Raw genomic sequence first — 27,118 nt, 5'->3', positions numbered from 1 at the left:
TAGTTTGAATGGCGTTTCTTTTTCTTAATATGACAGTAAGCGATCCTAACCACGGTGAATGAGTACGGTCAGTCCTTGATGAAGTAGCGATTGAATTGAACAGCAACAATTACCGACATCTTGATGCCCACTATAAAAGCAAACATGAAAGCGATTCAGAATTAGGGGAGGGTGAGGAAAATGAAAACGAGGTGTGAACTGAAGAGGTTTTAGAGGCAACTAGATTGAAAGGCGAGAAAGCAAGAAGTTTGCTGTATTAATCGTAGGACACCACTACCAAGTAACTGTGCGTAAAGTGTTTGTTGAGGGCTGTGCGTGAAACTCGTGTGACTTGATTTACTCCCTGGTTCAAGTACTGTTGCAGTCCATTAATAATTTCTGAATGTCAACAATTTTGTAATGGTAATGCACACCAATCCTTTGTACACTGTATTTTTGTTACTTCATAATATTTATTTAACAAGAAAATAATTACAATCACTATATTTTCACGTTTTAAACATGTTCATCTTAAAATATTCATAAGAGTGGGTTTTATTTTCATTCCCCTAATTCTGAAATGAAAAACTGAGTGTTTGATTACCCCACGATATTAGCAGTGCTAGAAAAATTTCACCGTATTAGTTACGGGTTAAACAACATTGAATGTTCTCCCGCTTTCTGGTACGTTAGTAAGTTTCTTATCTAAGCCTCATTTTCGTTAGTTTTTTGTGACTCGCTATTTTCAGTGTTCAGCACCCAAACTTTTTGAACAGAAACGTGCATTTCTATGACCTCACCTCACCAGACCATGAGATGTGATGTAAGACTCAAATTTCATCTGCTGATTGACTCACAGGGACCGAAATGCATTGTCCAACGTTTTTTAAAAGCACCAAAATTTGTGACAGGAGGGGTTGGTTTGATGCTCCTCACGTATTCGGTAAAACCACGTCCGCAGCTCTGATTTAAGAATAAAATTAGAGTACGTAGTAACTGTGCTGCTTCTGCATAGTTAATTTGCATTGTGTGTGTTTCGGGTGTTGATAGGCAGGAATAGGAGACACCTTAACTCGCTGTCTGTCGCGCTGGTGTCCAAAACAGTCCGTCGACAGCGGGTTTGAAGCCTACGATGCGACGGCCCTCCTCACACAGTTGCCCTTTTCCTCCAGCAGTGCCTTGTTTTGCTCCTGCTGGACCGACTCTGCGGCGGCTTTTTCTTCCTCGCAGGTAGTCTCTCCCGGGGGTGGCTCCAGCATCCATTCGGGGATGGGGTGGTTGAGGAAGAAGACTGTCTGGTCGAAGAGGAAGATGAACGCGGCGATGAAGCCGAGGCCAGCTCGGTCGAGGTCATGCTTGCACTCCACCACTTGCACCCAGCCGCTCACCGTGTACAGCACCATGCCCGTGCGGGTCCACACCAGGTCCTGCGAGCGAAACACACTATTAGCAGTCTACTACACACACACACACACACACACACACACACACACACACACACACACACACACACACACACTTTCTTGATTGACCTTCGGATCTGCCGTCGTTGTAAACTGCTCGGAAAACATTTAGCGCTATCTGTATACCTGAGAACGCGGGTGAGGAGTTAGAAATGAAAAAATATGCTTTATGAAACTGAAAAAGTAACTTAATTACCCGACAAAGCGAACTGAAGACCTGGCTGGGTGGTAGCACCGTCGGGTCTGCGCCCGACAAACTGGAAGGTGAGATAGCTGTGGCGTACATTCCGGTAGCACTTTCACAACGGGACCAAGTCTTCACGCGCCACTGAATGAAATGCCCATTTAGAACAAGAACAGAAACAGGACGTACAATAGAGCTTGCCCATGACCGCTTACAGCGCTCAACCGGCAGTTATGGGACCATTGCTTTTCACAATATATATAAATGACCTAGTAGATAGTGTCGGAAGTTCCATGCGGCTTTTCGCGGATGATGCTGTAGTATACAGAGAAATTGCAGCATTAGAAAATTGCAGTGAAATGCAGGAAGATCTGCAGGGGATAGGCGCGTGGTGCAGGGAGTGGCAGCTGACCCTTAACATAGACAAATGTAATGTATTGCGAATACATAGAAAGAAGGATCCTTTATTGTATGGTTATATGATAGCGGAACAAACACTGGTAGCAGTTACTTCTGTAAAATATCTGAGAGTATGCGTGCGGAACGATTTGAAGTGGAATTATCATATAAAATTAATTGTTGGTAAGGCGGGTACCAGGTTGAGATTCATTGGGAGAGTCCTTAGAAAATGTACTCGATCAACAAAGGAGGTGGCTTACAAAACACTCGTTCGACCTATACTTGAGTATTGCTCATCAGTGTGGGATCCGTAACAGGTCAGGTTGACAGAGGAGATAGAGAAGATCCAAAGAAGAGCGGCGCGTTTCGTCACAGGGTTATTTGGTAAGCGTGATAGCGTTACGGAGATGTTTAGCAAACTCAAGTGGCAGGCTCTGCAAGAGAGGCGCTCTGCATCGCGGTGTAGCTTGCTCGCCAGGTTTCGAGAGGGTGCGTTTCTGGGTGAGGTATCGAATATATTGCTTCCCCCTACTTACACCTCCCGAGGAGATCACGAATGTAAAATTAAAGAGATTCGAGCACGCACGGAGGCTTTCCGGCAGTCGTTCTCCCCGCGAACCATACGCGACTGGAACAGGAAAGGGAGATAATGACAGTGGCACGTAAAGTGCCCTCCGCCACACACCGTTGGGTGGCTTGCGTAGTATAAATGTAGATGTAGATGTATGCGTAAAACCGACTTCCTTCTGATGTAGCTGCTTTCCTCAGCTGTGTCTCGTGATTCATAGTCTGCTGGTGCAGTCGCGGACAACAGTGTCGATTCTCTGTTCGATTCGATGCCGACTGCTTTTATAGTTCTGGCGAACTATAAATGATTCAGTCGTTTTCAGAGATCTTTATTTCTCGAGGCATTGTATCTACAAATATGACTGCTGCATAATATAACTGCAAACTGAGCGAGTTTGCGTTTTGAAGTCCGCAGTTGTTCAAGGAGTGCCCCTCGTTGTGTAGCAGCTGTCTTGTCATTAGTCATCACAGCAACTTTGATGGGGTCTGTGAGCTGTTCCAGTATTTTTGGCAGTGGGGGGTACATAAAGACAGTCCTTAATGTATCCTCAGTCGAGAAAGTCACAAATTGGAACGGAAAAAACTGACCGATTAAAACCGATACCGGTATTTTCGTTGTCAATAACCGGTATTGTTTGGTCTCGGTTTTTAACACGAGTTTTTTTTATTTTAATTAATAACCGGGTAAAAAACCGAAATAGCGTCTAGTCATAGCAACAGTGCTAAAAATTTTGTAAACCTTTAAAAAAACGAGTAATTTTTGTTCTTAAAATTTCCATTGTTTTGTAACTTTGCGTTATTAATGAAAGTGACCGAAGCGATCAGTGCTGCTTTAATAAAAATGTCGACAGAAACGAACAAGAAACATAGTGCATAAGAATTGGTACAGCATTGCTGATATAGTAATGTACCTACGGTCATGTGGTGTATCGTGAGACGGCACGTGTGCGAGACTTGCCCCATCTGCTCTATAATACAGCGTTATTCTAAATGATGGACCCATTTTCAAAAATTCGTATGTATTCAAGTACAAGCTTTATACTAATGAAAAGAGGAAGTTTCAAAGTTTTTGGCGGGTGGGCGGTGATGGTTTCAGAAGCGGCCGGCAGACCTCGCGCGGCAATAGGGCCGTCATTCCGTATCACTGTGGGTTGAGTGAGAGAGATGGCGACTGTGGAGCACAAGCGTTATTGAGTTCGCGAAAAGTGAGTCGCAAATTGCAGTGCAGCGAGCATTTCGTACTAAATTTGGTATTCAACCACGAACTCGCAAAAGCATTAGCCGTTGGTTTAAGCAATTTAAATAGACTGGGAATGTGTGCAAAGGAAGAAGCACAGGCCAACCGTGTGTGTCAGAGAATGATGTCCGACGAATTCATATTGATATCAAACATTATGAAAAAAACTTTGTAACTTCCTCTTTTCATTGATATAAAGTTTGTTCATTTTGGATTTGTACTTGAATCAAGACGAAGTTTTGAAAACGGGTCCATCATTTAGAATAATCCTGTATATGATGGTTTCACGCTCTCGTCGTTGGACATTAGTTGATTACAGAATGACGCCACCCGTAGTCTAGAAGTATTTTACGAAGTGTGGTATCAATGAAGTATAATGCTCCATTTGCTTTAAATGGTTAAATACTGGAACAGACACAATAAATTTACGACATAATTTAAAACTTAAAACATAATTCATAATTGAAAATAAAAGTACAGAGTAGCTTATCTGCTGCCTATGTCTACATAATATGCCTTTATCTGTTTGTCGCCCGGAAAATTGACAAATAAACACGAAAAAACAGGATTCTTCAACTTCAGATTTCACTTATTTGTAATGTGCAAACAGTGATATGATCCACGATTACAAAATGATTTTTAGCAGAGTTTCAAATAGTTAGGATAAATAGGAGAATACTGGTGATTTTTTGTAGTAGTCAACCATTTACCACTTTTCGAGAAAAGCAGCAAACGGTGGACGAACTTAGTTTTCTCTTATTTGCCCATTTTATTTAATGTTGTAATTCTATGTATTTTGAAACTGAGAAAGCCAAAATTTTTCGGTCTTTGTACGATTTCTAAGTTTATTACAGCAAATAATAGTAATAAAAAACCAAAAATCAGTTATTTCTGAAACCGATTACCTTGGGCGGTTTTAACACATCGGTTAAACTGACGTGAAAAAAACCTAAATAACTGAAAACCTCTTGGTTCAAATGGCTCTGATCACTATGGGACTTAACATCTGAGGTCATCAGTCCTCTAGAACTTAGAACTACTTAAACCTAACTAACGTAAGGACATCACACACATCCATGCCCGAGGCAGGATTCGAACCTGCGACCGTAGCGGTCGCGCGGTTCCCGACTGAAGCGCCTAGAACCGCTCGTCCACATCGGCCGGCGGAAAACCAGTTGCTTCAGTGATAACCGCCATCCCTAGCCACAAAGCGTTAGGTCAGGCGGAGTGGAGCCATTTCACCTTCACCACTATGCCCTGTTAAGCGATGCGGAAGTTCGTCGTTTAGATAGCGACGATCATCGATGCTCCAATGAGGGGTTGCCCCGCTTGTTTGAAGATAAAATCCTCGGAATAAGCTATCAGTTGTGGAAACAACAGCAACTACAACATATCAAGGTAACAGATACCCTCCCAGTCTTCTCACAGAAGAAAAACGACCCATACAGCTTCTTCTTTGACGATACACAGGAAACATTAATTTTCCGCCCATCTCCCTCATCCGCCACAATTCATGGGGATGTTCAGTGATCCACATTGTAGCGATTAACCTTTCCAGATAAATGGAAGGTTGCTTCGTCGCTTCTTAATGTAATACTGGTCGTGTTCGCCTTATGCTACCTATAGTCAGCGCAACAGTGAGTGAGTACATTCGACATACCTAAACTAAAGCGAAAATCAGCACTAAATGTTCTACGCGCACCTCGGAGCTCGCGCTAGAGGTTCACCTACAGTTCACAAGACTTCGCGCAAACGTGACGTCATTTTGACGTCACAATACGGAGATCGCAGTAACTGCTATCGACATTCGTTAGTGTTCGATACTTGATGCTTAGGAGATACCGTATTGGATTCCGAAGTTGGTTTTCGTATCGTACCTTGCACATCATGAAAGTGTGCCGTTTCAAGACAACGGCACGTTGGAGATTTATAAAAATACATCGTTTTTGGTGCGATTTGTTATAATTAAACGTCACATAATGACATATCAGCGGTTAAAACTTACGTGCGATGAATTTACATCTCATAAGTCGGCCTTTGAAAATACAGCGTGGTGTAGTGGTAAAAAGCATGCAGTTATAAAGTAGCGACCTGACAGGTTCCCATCTTGCCATGGGTAGATATTAGTATTATTGTTATTGTCTTCGTGTTTCTAAAACGTAAAGCACCATGACGGCCAAGGCTTATCGTACACTGGTGGTCGACTACATACACTACTTCATGACGATCAAGTTTCCGGACGGCAGAGGCATTTTTCAACAAGATGATGCGTCATGTCACGAGGCCAGGAGTATGATGGGGGGATCTGCACCGTATAGAACATATCTGGAATGTGATCGAACGTGGCGTCCGACCTCATCGCCCCTCGTCCCCAAATTTACGGGAATTAGGTGACTTGTGTGTGCAGATGCGGTGCCTGCTCCCTCCAGTGATTTACCAAGGTCTCATTGCTTCCATGCCACGAAGTGTCGCCGCGTTATCCGTGCCAAAGAGGGACATACCGGCTATTAGGCAGGTGGTCGAAATGTTCTGGCTGATCAGTGTAAGTACGTTCTGTAAATTTCGACGTTACTTACAAATGAGTGCTATTGTCAATAATTTATAAATTAAGCATGAAATCGCAAATATGAATGAATACTTAAAAGACGTTGATCATCTGGTAAAAAAAAACTACCACACATAATAAAAAGCATAGCAAAATTTTTGAAAGTTAACTTAACCTCAGCCATCTGTAAGCACGAGTATAAAGGAAAATTTACGAGTTAGTTCTTTCAGGAAACTTCTTTTCCAAAGAAGGAAGGTCTTCAATTACAGCACATGTTTTATCACCAATATTACGTTTTTCGTCATTTTATTACAACAAATTTTACGATACCGACGCGTTTTCGAGAGACACGTATTTATTCATAGGACATTAGATAAATTAACTGCTGCTTCAATTCGTCTGGTCGAATTGAAGCAGCCCAACCTTTCAAATTAAAGACCAACTCCTGAAACTAGGTTTCAGACTTACGTTGTTCAGGCACCTTAAAAGTATACATTATTGCTGGCTGGTTTCAGATTATTGTTTGTCAGTAAATCAGCAAGGTGTCCCACTTTTGGGAGTGATGAAGAGCTGTTTGGAAAAATAGTTAGTTCAATTTTTTCAGCAAGTATCAGACTTAGTTCTTGCAGACACTTTAATCCCTCCCTTATCTGCTGCCAGTCCATATGACTGCAAAACTTTACAGATTTATAAACAACGTAACTTCGAAATTAACATACCCTGCAGTAAAGAAAAAGCATAACCGCCGGTTCTCTGTATTTGAAGTGAATGGTGTTGTTTCGAAAGTCATGTTCGCCTCACGTATTGTGAACGAACGATCACGAAAGTCGATAGATAGCTCTTTATCGTCTTCAATACAGCGTGTGAACGTCAAAATGCCGTCAACGTTTGCCCAAAGTCTTGGGAACTATAGGTTACCACACGCTACAGTCAGTCACGGCGGAAAGACGACATTGGCTGGAGCGTCACGGGGTACACTGCTCCTTCCAACTGCTACTACGCACGTTCTTACGTACTCGTACATGGGGGAGGGTCAGATAGAAATAATGTAAAATAGTGTTCACTTTTAGAAAAGAAATATGTCATACACAACTGTGACACGAAAATGATGTGCACTGTCCACAATCTGGACGATTACAGTACGTGCATACTTTTCAGTTTTTTGGGAGATATAGAGCAAAATTTTCTAGTTTCCAGCGTATTTCTACCCGATAGTGTTTGTTCCTCTTTTTTTTTATTATCAAGAATCTTCCTGATAGATGATCTCATTTTCTGGCGAACATGAGTATTATGTAATCTCCTCTCTATCTCATCAGTAACTAGTTGTTTCGCAAACTTTTTCGTTAACTGAGGCCTAGCTTCTTGAGATTTTTCAGGTGCAGCCTGAGAAGAATAAATGCATTGACTGCACTGATGTCCAGAATGCGAAATATGATGCCATGGGCCATCTTCTTGTCCTACGACTAGTACTGTATCTCACACATTTTTCACTGCGAACGTCAACTCCAGATTTTGTACTGTTGTAGAAACTAACAATTTCTGGAGTTTTAACTTCTTTATCTTGACCTTGAGAAGCATGTATTGATGACATAAGTTGTACATCTCTGCCCCTCTTTTGTACATCTGATAGGAGTGTTATATCCTTTGAGGAACCGTAAATGCAAATTACTTCTGTATTCTGGAGGGATAAAAATTATGATGGTATTTCCCGGTGACTCTTTTTTACCGACCCAATGTATGCCAGTTTCCTTTGTTTCAGGGTAATCACCAGTTCAACAGATGAAAACGAATTATCAGCCATGATATTCCTATTTCAGCCATGAATCGGAGAAGACAACCTCAGTAATGCTTGAATTGGTTTCTGTACCTTCCTTTTCTGTTCTGAGAGTGTTATACCATCATAATCGCTTCCACAATATATGTATCTATTTCAAAATAATTATTTTTGGCCTCGGTTAAAACCATAACTTTTAGTTCAAATTTGCGTGGCTTATTACGATGGGTGTTCAATAAGTAACGCAACACGTTTTTTATTTGTTGACCGGTATCGGTTGAAAAAAAAAGGAGGAATTTGTTGTGGGACGTCATGGAATATTCCCGCTTCAGCCTCCATAGCTTCACAAAGTGCCTGTTGCTGGCGGCGCTATACGTAGCCGGCGTTCCACAAGGAAGTGTTATAGGCTCTCTATTGTTCCTGATCTATATTGACGACATAGGAGACAAAATCAGTAGCCGTCTTAGATTGTTTGCAGATGATGCTGTCATTTACCGCCTTGTAAAGTCATCATATGACCAAAATGACTTGCAAAATGATTTAGATATCTGTATGGTGCGAAAAGTGGCAGTTGACCCTGAATGAAGAAAAGTGTGAAGTTATTCACACGAGTACTAAAAGAAATCCGCTAAATTTCGATTAAGCGATAAGTCTCACAAATCTGAAAGCTGTAAATTCAACACTTAGGGATTACAATTACAAATACACTAAAGTGGAACGATCACATAGATAATATTATGGTTAGAGCCAACCAAAGACAGCGATTCATTGGCAGAACACGTAGAAGGTGCGACAGGTCTATTAAAGAAACTGCTTACACTACGCTTGTCCGCCCTATTCTGGTGTATTGCTGTGCGGTGTGGGATCCGCATTAGGTGGGACTGACGGATGACATCGAAAAAGTACAAAGAAGGGCGGCTCGTTTTGAATTATCGCGAAATAGGGGAGATAGTGCCACCGACATGATACGTGAATTGGAGTGGCAATCATTAAAACAAAGGCGTTTTTCGTTGCGAGAGGATCTTCTCATGACATTTCAATCACCAGTTTTCTCCTCCGATTGCGAAAACATTCTGTTGGCACCCACCTACATAGGGAGAAATGATCATCACGATAAAATAAGAGAAAGCAGGGCTCGCACAGGAAAATTTAAGTGCTCGTTTTTCCCGCGTGCCGTTCGACAGTGCAACGGTAGAGAGACAGCTTGAAGGTGGTTCATTGAACCCTCTGCCAGGCACTTTATTGTGAATAGCAGAGTAATGACTTAGATGTAGATGTAGCCGTCAAAATGGCGTCTGTAACGGAGCTGCGTTCCGATCAGAGAGCTGTCATTGAGTTTCTTTTCGCGGAAAACCAGAGCATTGCATTCACAGTCGCTTGCAGAATGTGGACATAGACCTGGCTGTAAACAAAAGCACTGTAACTCGTTGGGTGAGGCGTCTGTGATAATCGCAACGAGGTCGCGCAAACCTGTCCGACCTCCTGCGTGCCGGCCGGCCTCACACTGCTGTGACTCCTGCTGGGATGGAACTTGCGGACACTCTCATTCTAGATGTTCGACGGATCACAAACACTTAACTGCTCAGTTGGACGTCTGTGCTGGTAGTGTTGACACTCTCGTCCACCAGTTGGGGTACTGAGAGGTGGGTCCGCCTGCTGGGCTCGTCGTCACCTAACAGAAGACCACGCAAAGAGCAACGAAGGAATTGGCTGCGCGTTACGAGGTTGATTCTGACACTTTTTGTCGAACATCGTCACAGGCCATAAAACACGGGTTCATCAGTTCGAACAGGAAACAAAATGGCAATCCATGGAGCGACGCCATACCAGCTCTCCTCCTAAGAAGGTCAAAGCCACGCGCTCAGCCGGTAAAGTAATGACGACGCTCTTCTGGGACTCTGAAGGAGTTCTTGTGTCTGATGTCTTCCTCATGATGCAACGATCATCTCTGAAGTGTATTGTGCTACCCTCAAGAAATTGAAGAAACGACTTCAGCAAGTTTGCCACTACAAAAATGCAAACGAAATTCTCGATAACAGCACAAGGCCTCACACAAGGTTGCGCCCCCGAGAGGAGCTCACAAAGCTTCATTGGCCTGTTCTTCCTCATAGCCCAGATCTCGCACCTTCCAACATCAATCTGTGTGGCCCAATGAAGGAAGCACTCCGCGGGAAGCTGTATGTGGATGATGAGGAATTTATTGGCGCAGCAAAACGTTGGCTCCGACGTCGATTAGAGCAGGCATTCAGGCCCTTCCAGTAAGGTGGCGTGAGGCCCTTCGAGTACGGTGGCTAAGGCCGTCGCATTGAAAGGAGATTATGTTGAAAAATAGGCTTTTTCTAGCCAAAAGAGTGGGTAATAATAAGGTGTATTAGAATCCTGAATAAAACTAACCTGCTTTCACAAAAACATGTGTTTCAGTACTTACTGAACGCCCGTCGCAATGTTAAATGTACACCTTCCGTTAAAACCTACAAGCATCGCATCTACCACAACCCAAGAACCAATACTGTAGGCTGACTAGCAGTTAGGTACAAATTTGTTGGATACTTGTGGTATCGGTTCTAGGCGCTCAGTCCGGAGCCGCGCGACCGCTACGGTCGCAGGTTCGAATCCTGCCTCGGGCATGGATGTGTGTGATGTCCTTAGGTTAGTTAGGTTTAAGTAGTTCTAAGTTCTAGGGGACTGATGACCACAGATGTTAAGTCCCATAGTGCTCAGAGACATTTTTGAACTTGTGGTATTGGTACCGTAGGATCATCTTTATTTCTTTTCATCTCGTGTATTTATATAATCAAATCTCATGCTCTGAAGTAGAATAGCAAAGCGATTCACGTTAATGTTGCATCGAAATACAACCCTATCAGTTCCACCAGTTGCATCTGTTGCAAATAACCGTCTGATATTTTCCAGGTTTGGCGGAAAAACAGCGATATAAAACAATAAGCCGAGAGAAACGGACACTTTCTTTGCGTTCCCGGGCCAGTCCCCGATTCGAGGATTCCACAGCAGACTCCAAACTGTCTAGAAAAATAAACAGGCCCCAGCTTCCTTTTCATTCATCGGTGGCTTCCTAAATTGTTGTCTAAGTCCAGTTAATTGCACCACTGTATTGTGGCTTTCTAGAACGAAGCCTAACAAACGGATGCGTGGACTATTAGAAACCATTTTTTCCATACCGGAAATCTCTCATATTTTCACCTGATTCTTCTTCTGAACTACCACTTTCCTGATCCCTTTTGCTTAGAATCGTTTTTGCACCACTAAGATCACACTTTCATCATTTGATCTCTCAGTTTTTCAAACCATAGCTTTAAAACTCTTGGAAGTCTGTATCATTAGGCCGAATTTTCTTTCTAGTTTGTAGAGAATTCATCGTACACCGGTACTGAAAGATAAATGTTAACAATAAGACTAGAAGCTTAAAAAACCTTTCGTTGTGTTTAAATAATTAAACACATTTCCCAAGTACATAAATTAACCCACGAGGCTTGCCATTTTTTCTCACGCAGTCACACTCGTGAAGTCAAATAGACTCCGTGATCATCACTAAATTCAGCAACAAGTACCTCACTAAGAAACAAATTTTAGGTCTCGATGCTGCACATGCAGACTGGAGAAAGATTGGTTTGAAGGTACGGTTCGATTACTGTAAGTTCAACATTGTGAAATCGCTGAGCATCTATCAGTGTGGTGTCAATTTGACTCCAGTCTGTAGTGAAGGGTTAATTTCATCGCTTCCAAAGGTGCTACTCTTAGTCTCGTCACTTCAAATGACTAGCCCAGTCTTGCGTCTACTCCATGTGTGCTACAGCCCACTGTGTACGTTTCTTGCTCTGCATTTTGTTCACATAAGGGTTCTCTCTTGGAGTCATCGCTCGCAAAACACTTTCACAAAGTTCTTGTCTGGCCATTCGGTGAGAAACTTCTAATGCAGAAATTTCCAAGATGACATTTACATACGCCGACATTCTTGCAGAGGAAGACGGGAGATTCTGTGACAGTCTTGATCAGTCAGTGTTTGTTTTCTGTCACTCCTTGGAGCAGTTGCGGTTGACCCAGTTTCTTCAGACCGCCTGCAGGCAGACTTCCCTAACACGCAAATCTGTAGCTTCCGCAACCAACGTTTTTGCTATTTATGCGTAAATATAACCTCCTTCATGGAACTTTATAACCGTAGTCCTTTCACGCGATGACCAATCAGAAACTTTCGATACAGAAGACGTTGTTTTCAATACTGTCTTCCGGCTCAACTCAGCTCGCCTTAAGTCAGTCTCACCTCAACAACAGCAACTGTGTGTTGCTGACTACTGCAGTTACAACATTGATCGGAATGATTTTTTTCTCTGTGCTTAAGCAGTAATAATAGTCTACGCATTTATTATTTGGTTTGTCGGAACAAACAAATGAGAAAGTGCACTATCTTGTAAAATATTGAACTTATCAGTTAAATCTATTTATTTTTAATAAAAATATAATGTAAGTGTAATTCATTGATTTAGCATAACACAACCGACGTCCATCTCGTGGTGTTAACAAGAATGAACTCTTCAATAAAGGATCTAGAATAAACGTCACAACTGTAGTTCAAATTTTTCCGCTGTGTGTTTTCGCTGGTTCTTTTTACATCTTTCCTATACGTTCGTAACATGGATGTCGGTAATGAGAACAAACGATTGATACGAACAGGGAGGACTGTATGTTGTAAATAATGTTTTGCTCTTTTTGTTTCATGACGTACGTTGTCCCATACTTATGTATAAGGCTATTCGCAAATTACCATTAATTATACCTTACTACTCTTTGTAACACACAACTTGAATCGATGTTCTATACTCATTTGTTTCTTGTCATGTTTCGAGGTTTTTATTGCCTGCCTGGAAAATGTTTTTCCCCGTTATTCTCATGTTCTGTTAGTTATACGGAATGTTATATAGTCGGGTGTAAGGACATCGAGTTGGATCGCCACAAAAGAAATAAATGAGAAAAGGGAAGATTATCATACGGGTGTTAAAGCTATCGCGGTTGTCACAATGTGAGTTGCACTTACGATGTCATCTGGCACAAATTCTAGGAAGAAAGCGCAGACGAGCCTGGCGGCCTGGATGATAGTGAAGCTGCCGTACGTGACGACCTCAGTGACGCCGAAGTACTGGTACTTGCGTTGGAAGCCCGCCTCCATGCAGAGCAGAACGATGCCGAAAACCTGGAACAGTCATTGGCCGGCAGCTGTCACTCTAGAAGGAGCTGCACATGTTCACAGGCTCTCTCTGGATCATGTCCATGACATCATAAGTGTAAGGAGTTACAGGAACGTCGGTTTTCTCGATAAAAGAACGTCAGATTTACCTTCCAGACCCTCGGTCAGCGATTTTTTTTTTTAAATGATCTGTAATCTTTCTGTTCTGTGTCGGCGCTTGCGATCTAACTGCCATGCTATACATCATTACTTCCCCATTGTGAAAAGGTTATTTTCCGAAGAACTATATGGTTAGAGAATAAAAGAAGAGTGGATAACAGTACGATCTTAATTACAGTAGAATTGGTAGTACATGCGTTGCTTAAGAAAGAAACCAGCTGCCTTTCAGCAAACGCGCAGAACATGGATTATTATTTACCCCACAATGCCGAATGTCGCGAATTCGCTTCATACCAATGCTGTGGTAATAAATGGAAGATCAACTGTTTTTAAGTGCCAGTGCCGGTAGATGCTCTCTCTACACGAAGCTGCCAACGCTTCTGACGTGTGCTGCATTCTCTTCAGTGTTTCGGGTACCTTTAAAACGCTACGACTTTTAATTTTTGTCTTTCATCTAGAAATTTATTTCGGTGTTAAGGGGCTAGCAGAATACGCACCAATCATGGCTGAAGCATTGACTCTCTTCATAGCTGGGGCAAGGCTCCATCTCCAAATTGCGACTGTGGTGCAGCCACGCAAACAGTTCGTCACATAGTTGCAGAATGTCTCAATAGGGCCTATCGTGGTGCTTTCGATGATTTCCTGATGGAAACGAATGACGCAACTGATTATATTAAAAATTTAGGGGTCTGTTTGTAAATTACATGTATTGTATTTAATATTCTACTTAAAAACCATACCATAAATAAATACAGTAGAATGGCACATCTACGGCCCACTTCTCACTTTGGCTTTTATCTCAAACGAGACAACGGAATACCGCCAAGGTATGGCTCAAAACAGAGACACCAGTCTTTGTAGACGGTACTGGATAGCTGGAACACAGCTAAAAGTTTCGCAACCGACAAGCTGATTATTATATAAAGAAATCTGTATATACACTACTGGCCATTAAAATTGCTACACCACGAAGACGACGTGCTACAGACGCGAAATTTAACCGACAGGAAGAAGATGCTCTGATATACAAATGATTAGCTTTTCAGAGCATTCACACAAGGTTGGCGCCGGTGGCGACACCTACAACGAGCTGACATGAGGAAAGTTTCCAACCGATTTCTCTTACACAAACAGCAGTTGACCGGCGTTGCCTGGTGAAACGTTGTTGTGATGCCTCGTGTAAGGAGGAGAAATGCGTACCATCACGTTTCCGACTTTGATAAAGGTCGGCTTGTAGCCTACCGCGATTGCAGTTTATCGTATCGCGACATTGCTGCTCGCGTTGGTCGAGACCCAATGACTGTTAGCAGAATATGGAATCTGTGGATTGAGGAGGGTAATACAGAAAGCCGTGCTGGATCCCAACGGCCTCGTATCACTGTCAGTCGAGATGACAGGCATCTTATCCGCATGGCTGTAACGGATCGTGCAGCCACGTCTCGATCCCTGAGTCAACAGACGGGGACGTTTACAAGACAACAACCATCTGCACGAACAGATTGACGACGTTTGCAGCAGCATGGACTATTATCTCGGAGACCATGGCTGCTTCACAGACAGGAGCGCCTGCAATGGTGTACTCAACGACGAACCTGAGTGCACGAATGGCAAAACGTCATTTTTTCGGATGAATCCAGCTTCTGTTTACAGCATCTTGATGGTCGCATCCGTGTTTGGCGGTATCGCGGTAAACGCACACTGGAAGCGTGTATTCGTCATCGCCATACTGGCGTATCACCCGGCGTGATGGTAAGGGGTGCCATTGGTTACTCGTCTCGGTCACCTCTTGTTCGGATTGATGGCACTTTGAACAGTGGACGTTACATTTCAGATGTGTTGCGACCCGTGGCTCTACCCTTCATTCAATCCCTGCGAAACCCTACATTTCAGTAGGATAATGCCCGACCACATGTTGCAGGTCCTGTACCAGCCTTTCTGGATACAGAAAATGTTCGACTGCTGCCCTGGCCAGCACATTCTCCAGATGTCTCGCCAACTGAAAACGTCTGGTCAATGGTGGCCGAGCAACTGGCTCGTCACAATACACCAGTCACTACTCTTGATGAACTGTGGTATCGTATTGAAGCTGCATGGGCCGTTATTACGGCGAGAGGTGGTGGTTCTAGGTATTGCTTTCTCAGGATCTATGCACCCAAATAGCGTGAAAATAACAATGTAATTACATGTCAGTTCTAGAATAATATATTTGTCCAATGAATACCCATTTATCATCTGCATTTCCTCTTGGTGTAGTAATTTTAATGGCCCGTAGTGTATATACATACACGTTGCGAGCACAACCCAGAGAAACACCTGTATTTTTGATGTGGATTAACGGGGAATGGTTCTGCATCAGTTACAGCACACTTAAAAGCAATTCCAGGTACTTTAAATCATTTAGGTCATATTGTGCCTCAATATTACGATGTTTAATTATACATTCAATCAGACTGCAAATATTTTCGTTCCAGTTGTTTTATTTCCTGTTATGAACGCTTTTGATTCAGTAAATATTGCAACTAGGAAAACTGTCAATCTTTGTGTAGCATGATGAATTGGTTGAACTCGGCTTCGCTGAATATTTTGTTGATGATGCATTGCTGCGATTTAATCACTTTTCTTCCATGCGTCAAGGACTTTTGGAATAAGTTTGATTGGCCCGCCAGACTACGTGAACGGAAAAGCTATGCCAGTGGATTTCTCTTAAGGGTTAAGGTAGCAACTACCACTCGAACCACGCACGTCTATGCATGCCACGTACAGCCCTTCATGACAGCCGGTCGGGGTGGCCGCTGCAGTCTGGAACCGCGCGATTGCTACGGTCGCAGGTTCGAATCCTGCCTCGGGCATGGATGTGTGTGATGTCCTTAGGTTAGTTAGGTTTAAGTAGTTCTAAGTTCTAGGGGACTAATGACCTGAGAAGTTGAGTCCCATAGTGCTCAGAGCCATTTGAACGATTTTTGAACCTTTTTTTGTGCATGCCCATATCCCACTGCTAATAACCGATTCGCAAAAGTTCATGTCTGGGCTCTGTACTGCGGTCGCTGAACCACCTACCATTGCTACCATTACAATACGGCGATCCTGCCGGGCGTATTTGTTGCATGGACGTCCAGAACCTCGTCTTCGGGTGTGAGAATATTCACGTGACCCCTGATACCAGCATCGTTGTACACCTAACGCAGCCCGTCCAACTTTTGTGGCAGTTCTCCGAAAGGGCCATTCCGCCACTCTGAAGGCCATGATTTGACCCCTTCCAAACTCGCTCATTCCGTTGCAGAAAGCACGAGTGCATCTCAGTGGCATGGTTACCTGCTTGTTTTACATAGTTTGCACCACACCGAGCCTTCTGGCTATGAGCATTCCCTGTTAAAGTGTAGACACAGCTGTGCTACTACGCTATCTGTTGGCAGACGATTTGAAACCATTTGATAATGGTACAACTGCTATCCCCCATGTGGCGTACGCCGTCATCGGAACGAAATCATCGTCGTCTTTCGAGATGTACTAATTTTTTTTCGACAGTATATTTATTACTGTTTCCGAGGCGGCATCCTCACGGGTAAAATAGTATTCCCGAGGTAACATAGTCGCCGATTCGGATCTCTGGGCAGAGACTAGTGAGGAGGATGAACAAAACTGGCGTTTCACAGGTCGGAGCGTGGAACGTTGTATACCTTAATCGGACAGACGGACTAGAAAATTTAAAAAGAGAAATGGAAAGGTTGAAGTTGGATACTGTAGTAATTAGTTCGGCAACAGGAGGAACAGCACTGCTGGTCAGTTGAATACTGTATTATAAATACAGAATCAGACGCACCTTTAATAATCAATAAGAAAATAGGAATTCGGGTAAGCTATTATGAACAGCGTAGTGAACGCAATATAGTAGCCAAAAATAGATAATAAGCCAACAACCGCTACAATAGTACAATTTTATATGCCAACTAACTCCGCAGATGAAGAAGAGATCGAGGAAATGTGCGATAACAGAAATTATTCGTATACTTAAGACAGACAAAAATTTAATTGTGATGGGGGACTGGAATTCGATGATAATGAAACGAAGAGAAGAAATAATACTAGATGAATATAGACTCGTAAAGGAATGGAAGAGGAACCGTCCTGGTTGAATTTTGCACAGAGCATAATTGAATAATCAGTAACTCCTGGTTTAAGGATCATGAAAGGCGGTTGTATACTTGAAAATGACCTGGATACAGTGTGAAGTTCGAGATTGATTACATAATGATAAGGCAGAGCTTTCGGTATCAGATTATAGTTCGTAAGACATGTCCAATGTCGGTTGTGGACTCTGATCACAATTTATTGGTTGTGAACTGTGGATTATAACTGACGAAATTGCAGAAAGCTAGGAAAGTAAGGATATGGGACCAGGATTAGTTGAAAGAACAGGAAATTAATGAGTTTCAGAGGGAGCATTAGCAACAACTGATTAGGACGCGGGAAAGGAATATAACAGAAGACGAATGGGCAGGTTTAAGAGATGATATAGTGAAAGCATCAGAGCATCAAATACGCAAAGAAATCCTTGGATAGTAGAAATAGTTTGATATCTCAGAAGATATCGAATGTAATTAATAAAAGGAGAAAATATAAAAATGCAATAAGTGAAACAGGCGAAAGGGAATACGAACATCTAAAAAGTGAGATTGACAAAAGTGCAAAATGGCTAAACAGGAAGAGAAGAGGACAAATGTAAGGATTTGGACGTATATATCACTAGGGGAAAGATAGATGTCGGCTACAGGGAAATTAAAGAGACCTTTGGAGAAAAGAGAGCCACATGTATGAATATCAAGAGCTCATCTGGAAAACCAGTTCTAAGCAAAGAAGGGAAAACTGGAAGGTGGAAGGAGTATGTTGAGCGTCTATACAACGGAAATGAATTTGAAGGCAGTGTAATAGAATGAGGAGAGCAAGTCGATGAAGATGAGGTGGGAGATACGATACTCTGAGAAAGATTTGGCAGAGCACTGAAAGACCTAACTGGAAACAAGACAACTGGAGTAGACGACATTCCCTCAGAACTACTGATAGTCTTGGGACAGGGACAACCAGCCACGACAAAATTATTTCATCTGGTGTGCAGGATATATGAGCTAGGCGAAAAACCTTAGACTTCAAGAAGAATATAAAAATTACAATTTCAAAGAAAGCAAGTGCTGACAGGTGTAAATGTTACCGAATTATTGGTTTAATAAGTTATGGTTGCAAAGTAATAAAACTAATTTTTTTACAGAAGAGTGGAAATCAGGTAGACGCCAACCTCGAGGAAGTCGGTATTGATTTCGGAGAACTGTAGGAACACGTGAGGCAATACTGACACTACGACTTACCTTAGAAGACAGGCTAAGGAAAGGCAAACCTACATTTATAGCATTTGTAGACTTACAAAAAGCTTTTGACAAAGTTGACTGGAATAAACTTTTTGAAATTCTGGGGGTACCAGGTGTAAAATACAGAGAGCGAGAGACTATGGGCAACTTGTATAGAAACTTGATGGCAGTGGTAAGAGTCAATGGGCATGAAAGGCAAGTAGTGGTTGAGAAGGGAGTAAGGCAGGGTTATAGCGTACCCCGATGTTATTCAATCAGCACACTGAACAAGCAGGAAAGGAAACCAAAGAAAATTTGGTATGGGAGTTAAATCTAAGGGAGGAAAAATAAAAACTTTGAGGTTTGCCGATGACATTGCATTTCTGTCAGGGACAGCAAAGGACTTGGAAGACCAGTTGATTGGAATGGACAACGTCTTAAAAGGAAGATATTAGATGAACACTAACAAAAGCAAAACAAAGATACTGGAATGAAGTCGAATTGAGTCACATGATACTGAGGGAATTAGATCAGGACACGAGACAAAGTAGTAGATCTGCTTTGCTCATTGGGTAGCCAAATAACTGATGATGGTCGAATTAGAGAGGATATAAAATGTAGAGAGGCAATGGCTAGAAAAGTATTTCTGAAGAAGAGAAATTTCTTAACATGGAATATAGACTTAAGTGTTAGGAAGTCATTTCTGAAGGTATTTGTCTGGAGTGTAGCCATGTATGGAAGTGAAACATGGGCGATAAACAGTTCAGACAATAAGAGGAATAGAAGGTCTTGAAATGTGGTGCTAGAGAAGAATGCTCGAGATTGGATGGGTAGATTATGTAACTAATTAGGAGGTACTGAATAGAATCGGGAAGAAAAGAAATTTGTGGCACAACTGAAGTAAAAGAAGCGATCGGTTGACGAAACACATTCTGAGACATCAAGGGATCACCAATTTAGTATTGGAGGGAAATGTGAGGGATAAAAATCGTAGAGGGAGACCAAGAGATGAATACAGTAAGCGGATTCAGAAGAATGTAGGCTGCAGTAGTTATTCAGAGATGAAGAGGCTTGTACAGGAGCTTGGAGAGCTGCATCAAACCATTCCTTAGACTGAAAACTGCTGCATCTATACTCCACTGACTGCTTTTTTGTTTCTGATTCGAAATGGTGAAATCTATTGTCACGATAGGGCCAAGAAATGTATTTGCACTACGGTGATACTGTACCAATAATTGTAAACATTCAGCGATTCAATTTTTTTGTGGTCATTAATGAGAGCTCCAGAAATCTTAGTAGTACAGATTTTTTTTCAGCCCCAGCTGTTCAAGTATCTTGCACACGCTTCCTTCTGCGACACCCAGTTCAATTTTTTTCCATCTCACAGATTCCACCAAAATGACATTGTGATCTTATTGACATTCCAGGCTTAAACTCTCAGCCTACTGCCAGGTGCCTGCTTTATTCTTGGCAGAGAATAAATATATTTATTTATTTATTTACACCTTAAGTTCCTTAGGACCAAATTGAGGAGCAAATCTTTAAGGTCATGGAGCATGTCAGTACATGATATTAAAACATAAAAGTAATAACAGATATGTTTATGAACCCGAAAAAAGTCAGGCCATAAGATTAAGTACACGCAATCGACAATACAACAAGGATCAGCTTAATTTTTCAAAGAACTCCTCCACAGAATAGAAGGAGTGATCCATGAGGGAACTTTTCATTTTCGATTTGAAAGCGCATGGATTACTGCTAAGATTTTTGAATTCTTGTGGTAACTTACTGAAAATGGATGCTGCAATATACTGCACACCTTTCTGCACAAGTGTTCAGGAATTCCGATCCAAATGCAGATTTGATTTCTGCCGATTATTAACTGAGTGAAAGCTGCTGATTCTTGGGAATAAACTAATATTGTTAACAAGAAATGACAGTAAGAAAAAATATATATATATTTATAGGCCAATGTCAAAATACCCAGACTCGTGAATAGGGATCGACAAGAGGTTCGTGAACTTACACCACTTATTGCCCGAACGGCCCGTTTCTGAGCCAAAAAGAGTTACCACAAAATATAATACCATACGAAATAAGCGAATTAAAATAAGCAAAGTAGGCTAATTTTCGTGTCGAACGATCATTAACTTTAGATACCGTTCGAATCGTAAAAATGGTAGCATTAAATCTTTGAATAAGATCCTGAACGTGGGCTTTCCACCACTATTTACTATACTATTTGAACCCCTAGAAATTTGAACTGTTCAGTTTCACTAACCATATAATCATTCAGTGAAATTAAAACGTCAGGTTTTGTTGAATTGTGTATTAGAAACTGTAAAAACTGAGTCTTACTGTGGTTTAGCGTTAGTTTATTTTTTACAATCCATGAACTTAGGTCATGAACTGCACTATTTGAAACCGAGCCAATGTTGAACACAACATCCTTTGCTACCAAGCTAGTGTCATCAGCAAACAGAAATATTTTAGAGTTACCCGTAATACTAGAGGACATATCATTTATATAAATGAGGAACGGGAGTGACCCCAACACTGATCCCTGGGGAGCCCACCCCCCTCCCCCCATTTGATCGTACCCCACTCAGACCCCACATCACAGCCACTCTCAACACTGTGAATAATAACCTTTTGTTGTCTGTTGCTGAAGTAAGAGGTGAACCAATTGTGAGCTACGCCCTGTATCCCGTAATGGTCCAACTACTGGAGCAATATTTTGGGATCAAAACAATCAAACGCCTCAGTTAAATAAAAAAAAATATGCCTAGTGTTCGAAACCTTTTGTTTAACCCATCCAGCATCTCACAGAGGAAAGAGAATATAGCATTTTCAGTTGTTAAACGACTCCTAAAGCCGAACTGTTCATTTGATAGCAAATCGTGTGATATAAAATGATCAATTATCCTTACATACACAGCCTTTTCAATAACTTTAGCAAACACTGATGTCACAGAAATAGGTCTACATTATCCCTTTCTTCCTTTTTATAAAGCGGTTTTACTATTGAGTACTCGAATCGTTCAGGAAACTGACCATTCCTAAAGGAAAACTTAAAAAATATGGATAAATACAGGGCTGACAAGTGCAGCACAGTACTTTAATATTCTGCTAGGCAGTTCATCGTATCCAAGAGAGTCCTTAGTCTGCAGTGATTTAATTATTGACTAAATTTCCCCCTTGTCTGTATCACAGAAGAATATTTCTGACATCAATCTCGGAAATGCATTTGCCAAGAGAGTTATGATTCCCTGTAGAAACTAAATTTTTATTTAATTCACCATCAATGCTCAGAAAATGATTGTTAAATACTGGAAATATATCTGATTTATGAGTAACAGAAATATTCTTACTACGAACTGACTTTATATCGTCGACATTGTGGTGCGGAGCAGACACTTCCTTCACAACTGATCATATGCTTTTTTTTTAATCCTGTGAAGTAGCTATCCTATTTGTGTACCACATGCTCTTTACCTTCCTAATACCACTTTCAAGCACCTTACAGTACTGTTTGTAATGGGCTACTGCAGCTTGATTGTGACTACTTGTGACATTTTGAAATAATTCCCATTTTGTCCTACAAGATATCCTTATCCCACTAGTCAGCCACCCGGGCTGCCTTTTACTGCTAGTACCCCGTTCAGAACGTTCTAATGGAAAGAAACTCTCAAAGAGCATGAGAAGTGTGTTTAGGAAAGCATTATATTCGTCATCTATGTTATCGGCACTATAAACATTCTGCCACTCTTGTTCCTTGATGAGGTTTAAAAACACTCTACTGCTGTTGGATTAAATTTCCTACATAGTTTGTAATTATATGTGACATTTGTTTGAGTACAGAACCCTTTTAGTGTTTAAATTTGTGCATTATGGTCTGAAAGGCCACTCACCCTTGTACTAACAGAATGCCCATCTAGTAATGAAGAATGAATGAAAACATTTTGTATGGCTGTGCTACTGTTCCCCTGCAACCTAGTTGGAGAAAACGCAGTCAGCGTCAGATCATATGAATTTAGATCTACCAACATCCTTTTTCTTGCACCAGCATACACAAAATTAATATTGAAGTCACCACATATAACTAATTTCTGGTACTTCCTACAAAATGTGAATCAAGAACCCTCTCCAGCTTGAGCAGAAATGCTCTGACGTCAGAGTTATGGGACGTATAAAGAACAACAATTAGAAAGTTAGTTTCACTAAATTCAGCTGCCCCCTGCACAACATTCAAAAATCTGTTCAGTGCAGTGCTGTGATACGTCTATGGACTCAAATGGAATACTGTTCTTTACGTACATGGCCACTCCACCACCCCACAAGGCGGAACTCCTTGAAAAACAGCCAATTAATCGAATTGTAAAATTATTTATGTGGTGCTCCGATATACCAATAATTTCAGAGTTAACATCTGCAAGCAGTTTACTAACTTTATCTCTAATAACTCTTATACGTTGATGAAATATGCTAATTCCTTCTCTACTTGGAAACATGACGTCCTCTGAAGGTGAGCCCTTAGTGAGAGGGACTTCTAAGCAGGTATACGTAACAACTGACTTCAATCTAAAAAAGGTGCAGCTGTAATACCAACTACTACAGGAATTTTTCCATGAGTGATCCCATCACCACCCACTACACTTGTCACCTATAAGCTTTGCCAGCCTCACCTTCCCGTACCTACCGAGGTGCAGGCCATGCCTAATGAAACCCGATCTACTGATAGATTGAACTGGCACCACTGAAATGTGACCCGTGCCCGATGCCATCAGTGCCTTCTCCAGCCCCTTGTTAACGCGCCTAAGAGCCGCAATAAATGTGTGGCGAACCGAGTTTTGAACCCAGTTTTCTGCCTTTCGACACGAATGATGGTGCTATGGAAACTTTTGATCTCTGTTCTAGTCTTGCAGCCCTCAAGAAAGTTTAATTGTATATCTAGCTGCGCTAGCGCTATGAGGAGAAAGGAGATCATATGATCACCGTCCCTGAAGGACAAATGTCTCGCTTGGACCCCTTATACGGCAAAAGTTTAATGTCAGAAAGCTTCATTACAGAAGACGATCCGCTGCAGAGTGGTGGTTTCTTTCCGGGCACAGTTGCTAGGCTGTGGCGGACGCGTCGTAATCTCTCTGTCCTTGTACTGCTTCCATGAAAAGGCGTAACAGGGTTTGTGGACTGATTTGAATATTTGTCTTGAGAACTAGAAGTAAACACTTGCACTACGGCGTGTCGACACTCTTAACGTTTCACAAATCAGATTACCGTCTGTTCTCGGGAACTGGTGTATTAAGTGGCTGGTCATAATTCTAGCATCGCTTCTTTGAAGAAGTCTACTTCTTCCTCGATTACGACTAGGCATTTATACACTCCATAAAAGTATTGTACGCAAGTACTATTAGATCTAACCTTTAGAGCAGTGGTTCCCTACCTATGCATGGTCGGTCACTGAGGGGTAAAGTGAAATTTTCTGAGAGGTAAAAACAAAAGGATTGGACTGTGTGTCGCTGACAAAGCTAAGTTATGTTAAAAAGGTAAAAATTATCATTTTTTCGTGTGACTGTAACAATGAGTATGTAATTTTCCTGTAGTTGCAGTAATTACAGACTTTTTTTTTCAAATACAAGCATTAACGTATGGCACTACGTGGGTGGTGGAGGTTTCAGCTTGTGAAAGGAATGAATTATCATCATCTTCACACATCCACCCACTATGCAGACACTTTGCACTTTTTACAGTGCCTCTATGAAAGTAAAGGTCAGACACACGCCTAACGCATGTGCTTAAATATGTCATGAAAATGAATTTTCCGAGTTGTAGGTAGTTCCTACAATGCTTCATTATTCACATCGCAACACATAAACATACTAATTGACAGCGCAGCACAACAGTAACTATATAATGGCTACTAAACTGCTGTTATTATTATTATTAGTAGTAGTAGTAGTGGTGGTGGTGTAGCAGCAGTAATGCCCTGGAAAAAAAAAAAAAAAAAACCATTGGCAGGCTGTCTTGCAATTTCTGCCAGTTCAGAAGTAAGGAGTCCAGCAGTCAAGTGATTTACAAACAGTTAAGTATAGTGTACACAATGTAACTTGTTAATTTTAAATGAGGAGTACAGTATGTGGACGAAGCAAGTGTCTCTAGGGAGAGGAATTTTGCGGAGGAAGCATGTTTTGCAACAAGTGTCTTCCCTAGTGTGGGTAGTCAGCTTTCATTTCTTAAAGGAGCTGTAGGTAGCACTCGCGATGCGCTGAGAAATTAATCATCGTTCTATAAAAAAGTTTGTTAGAAACAAGCAGTACCATATGTCTCACAGACTCATTAGTTCATGGTTTAACAAAACATCCACAGAAACAAAGTATCATTTATCTTTCGTAGTTAGAAAAATAAATATGTTTAAAGAAAGTTCTTTCTTATCTTAAAATTTACTTGAGGGTAATGTTGATGTGGTGGGCGGATAGTGGTGGTGGGCGCCGAGGGGAGTGGGGCGGGACGAGAATAAGTGGGTACTAGCTAATTACTGATCACACTCGGGGGTAATGGTTTCAGAAAGACTGGAAACCACTGCTTTAGGGCACGTAGTAGTTCCGCAGCCTAAAAACGAGTAAATTTGCTTGCGCCTTTTTTATCCACGTTGCAAGATTCGAGTAATATTGCGACAGAAGTGAAATGAACGGCCATCTTTAAATTATTGGGAAGAATTTTTCATGAATGTAGTAACAGTGCACTCGAAACTGAAGCAAAAATGTCAGCGCGCGTTGATAATAAATCACCTGGACACATGTCAAAAATTAGACATTATCAGTCTTCTGTACAAACAGTAACGTATGTAAATTTCAAACACTGCCCTACGGGCAGACAGATGCTCAAATTTTAACAGCATTTAAACAGAAACATCTTCGGATCTATAAGAGACCGCGAAACTCGTGAGTAGGAAACAGGCACACTTTGAAACAGATCGTACAGTACCGACACTGTGAATAAAATTAAAGTGAAAGCTCAGCTGCCCAGCTCTCACAATGTGGATGCAAGAAGGCAAAATGTAAGAGAGTAGTCTGTCATAGCGTTAGACGAGAAATGCCGTGCATAATGTGAGTAGACAATTACACTGAAGAGATTGGACTGAGGAAAACTGAATGATAGTAGCGTCAACCGACCGACAGACGTAGAGGAGAAGTTCACAGCAAGCACGTGTGTAGGCCGAAGCGACCAACGAAGGACGATGGCTTAAGTAGGATAAGCCACTGATTTGGGGAGAGGGTAGGTGAGAGGTGGTCTCAGTTGCACGTACCAGCTCGATGGCGCAGAGCCCCAGCCTAAACTTGACGAGTTTCTTCATGGCGGCGCTGGCTGCTGCTACGTTACGATGGAGACTGGCTGTAGGCGGCAAAGTGAACTGTTACCGAGCAGTGCTACACTAGGATGTGTGCGGTCGCCAAACCGCCAGTAACATCCTACTTCCTTAACCTCTCGCAAATCGCCCACATCGCCACTGGCAATTCTCTGACGCTGTGCAACTCTTGATAACAGAGCAAAATAGTTGCGCAATTGCATACGAGCGCGGTAATACCGTGTAGCAGCACCTGTGTCTCCATGTGACACTGACATTAAACTGTTGCGTCCAAACAGCAGCGTAGAGCATGTGTCGCTTCTAGTGTCTTTATGCTTCCATCTCTGATGCCATGCATGTCCTTGCGTCGTGACCTTCTTCTTTGACTTCGTTTCATCATTTTTGCCTCTCTCATGTTGGGAAACTGGCTTCAATAACTTACCATGCTGTTTACTCCTTGCGGTGACACTTTTCAGTGTAGTATATTCTTTCTTCTCTTCTCAACACTCCCGTGTTAGTTACTGCCGTGTTCCCTCTGTCTTCAGCATTCCTTGCAGCTGCGTCTTTAAAACCTATTATTTTTTTCTTTCTATAGTTCTTAACGCCCAATTTACTGAGCCGCAGGTGTCTACATTGCATGTGACTGCTGAGGTAATGCTGATATCCAGGGATATTCTCTTATATATTGTCATTGTTCGCTTCTTTACAATTGATTATCTCGCTTGGTTTATTTCTTTTTACCGTGTTGTAACACAGCCCGTAGTGAAAGTATTGTGTGTAGGTGGATGATCCTTGGTATACGCAAATCAACCTGCCATGGTCTGTAATTGCTGATTGCAGTTCTTGTCACTTGAAGGTACTGGATGGACATTAAGTTAAAATATTCCAGAAAGTTGATCAAACGAAGACCGGAAGTTCTTCGCCATA

At 41.8% G+C, this 27,118-nt stretch overlaps 1 protein-coding gene across 1 annotated transcript; it reads right to left on the bottom strand.

Annotated features, from left to right (window-relative positions):
- Positions 1 to 432: 432 nt before the first annotated feature.
- LOC126236801 (uncharacterized) lies at positions 433 to 26,286 on the bottom strand. Its single transcript, XM_049946391.1, has 3 exons — positions 26,153 to 26,286; positions 13,199 to 13,354; positions 433 to 1,406 (listed from the first exon to the last, which is right to left on the bottom strand). The coding sequence occupies exons 1-3, from the start codon at positions 26,198 to 26,200 to the stop codon at positions 1,107 to 1,109; spliced, it is 504 nt and encodes a 167-aa protein (XP_049802348.1). The 5' UTR covers positions 26,201 to 26,286; the 3' UTR covers positions 433 to 1,106.
- Positions 26,287 to 27,118: the final 832 nt, after the last annotated feature.

The sequence above is a fragment of the Schistocerca nitens genome, chromosome 2 (assembly GCF_023898315.1).
Source record: "Schistocerca nitens isolate TAMUIC-IGC-003100 chromosome 2, iqSchNite1.1, whole genome shotgun sequence".
NCBI classification, from domain to species: domain Eukaryota; kingdom Metazoa; phylum Arthropoda; class Insecta; order Orthoptera; family Acrididae; genus Schistocerca; species Schistocerca nitens.
This window is presented reverse-complemented; position numbering and strand designations above follow the sequence as displayed.

Bases quoted from the DNA above. Each gene is read 5' to 3' on its own strand.
- LOC126236801 (XM_049946391.1), bottom strand. From the start codon at position 26,200: ATGAAGAAACTCGTCAAGTTTAGGCTGGGGCTCTGCGCCATCGAGCTG. The intron at 13,355-26,152 runs GTACGTGCAACT...TGACTGTTCCAG, and splicing joins GGCTCTGCGCCATCGAGCTG to GTTTTCGGCATCGTTCTGCT. The intron at 1,407-13,198 runs GTAAGTGCAACT...TTTCGCTCGCAG, and splicing joins AATTTGTGCCAGATGACATC to GACCTGGTGTGGACCCGCAC.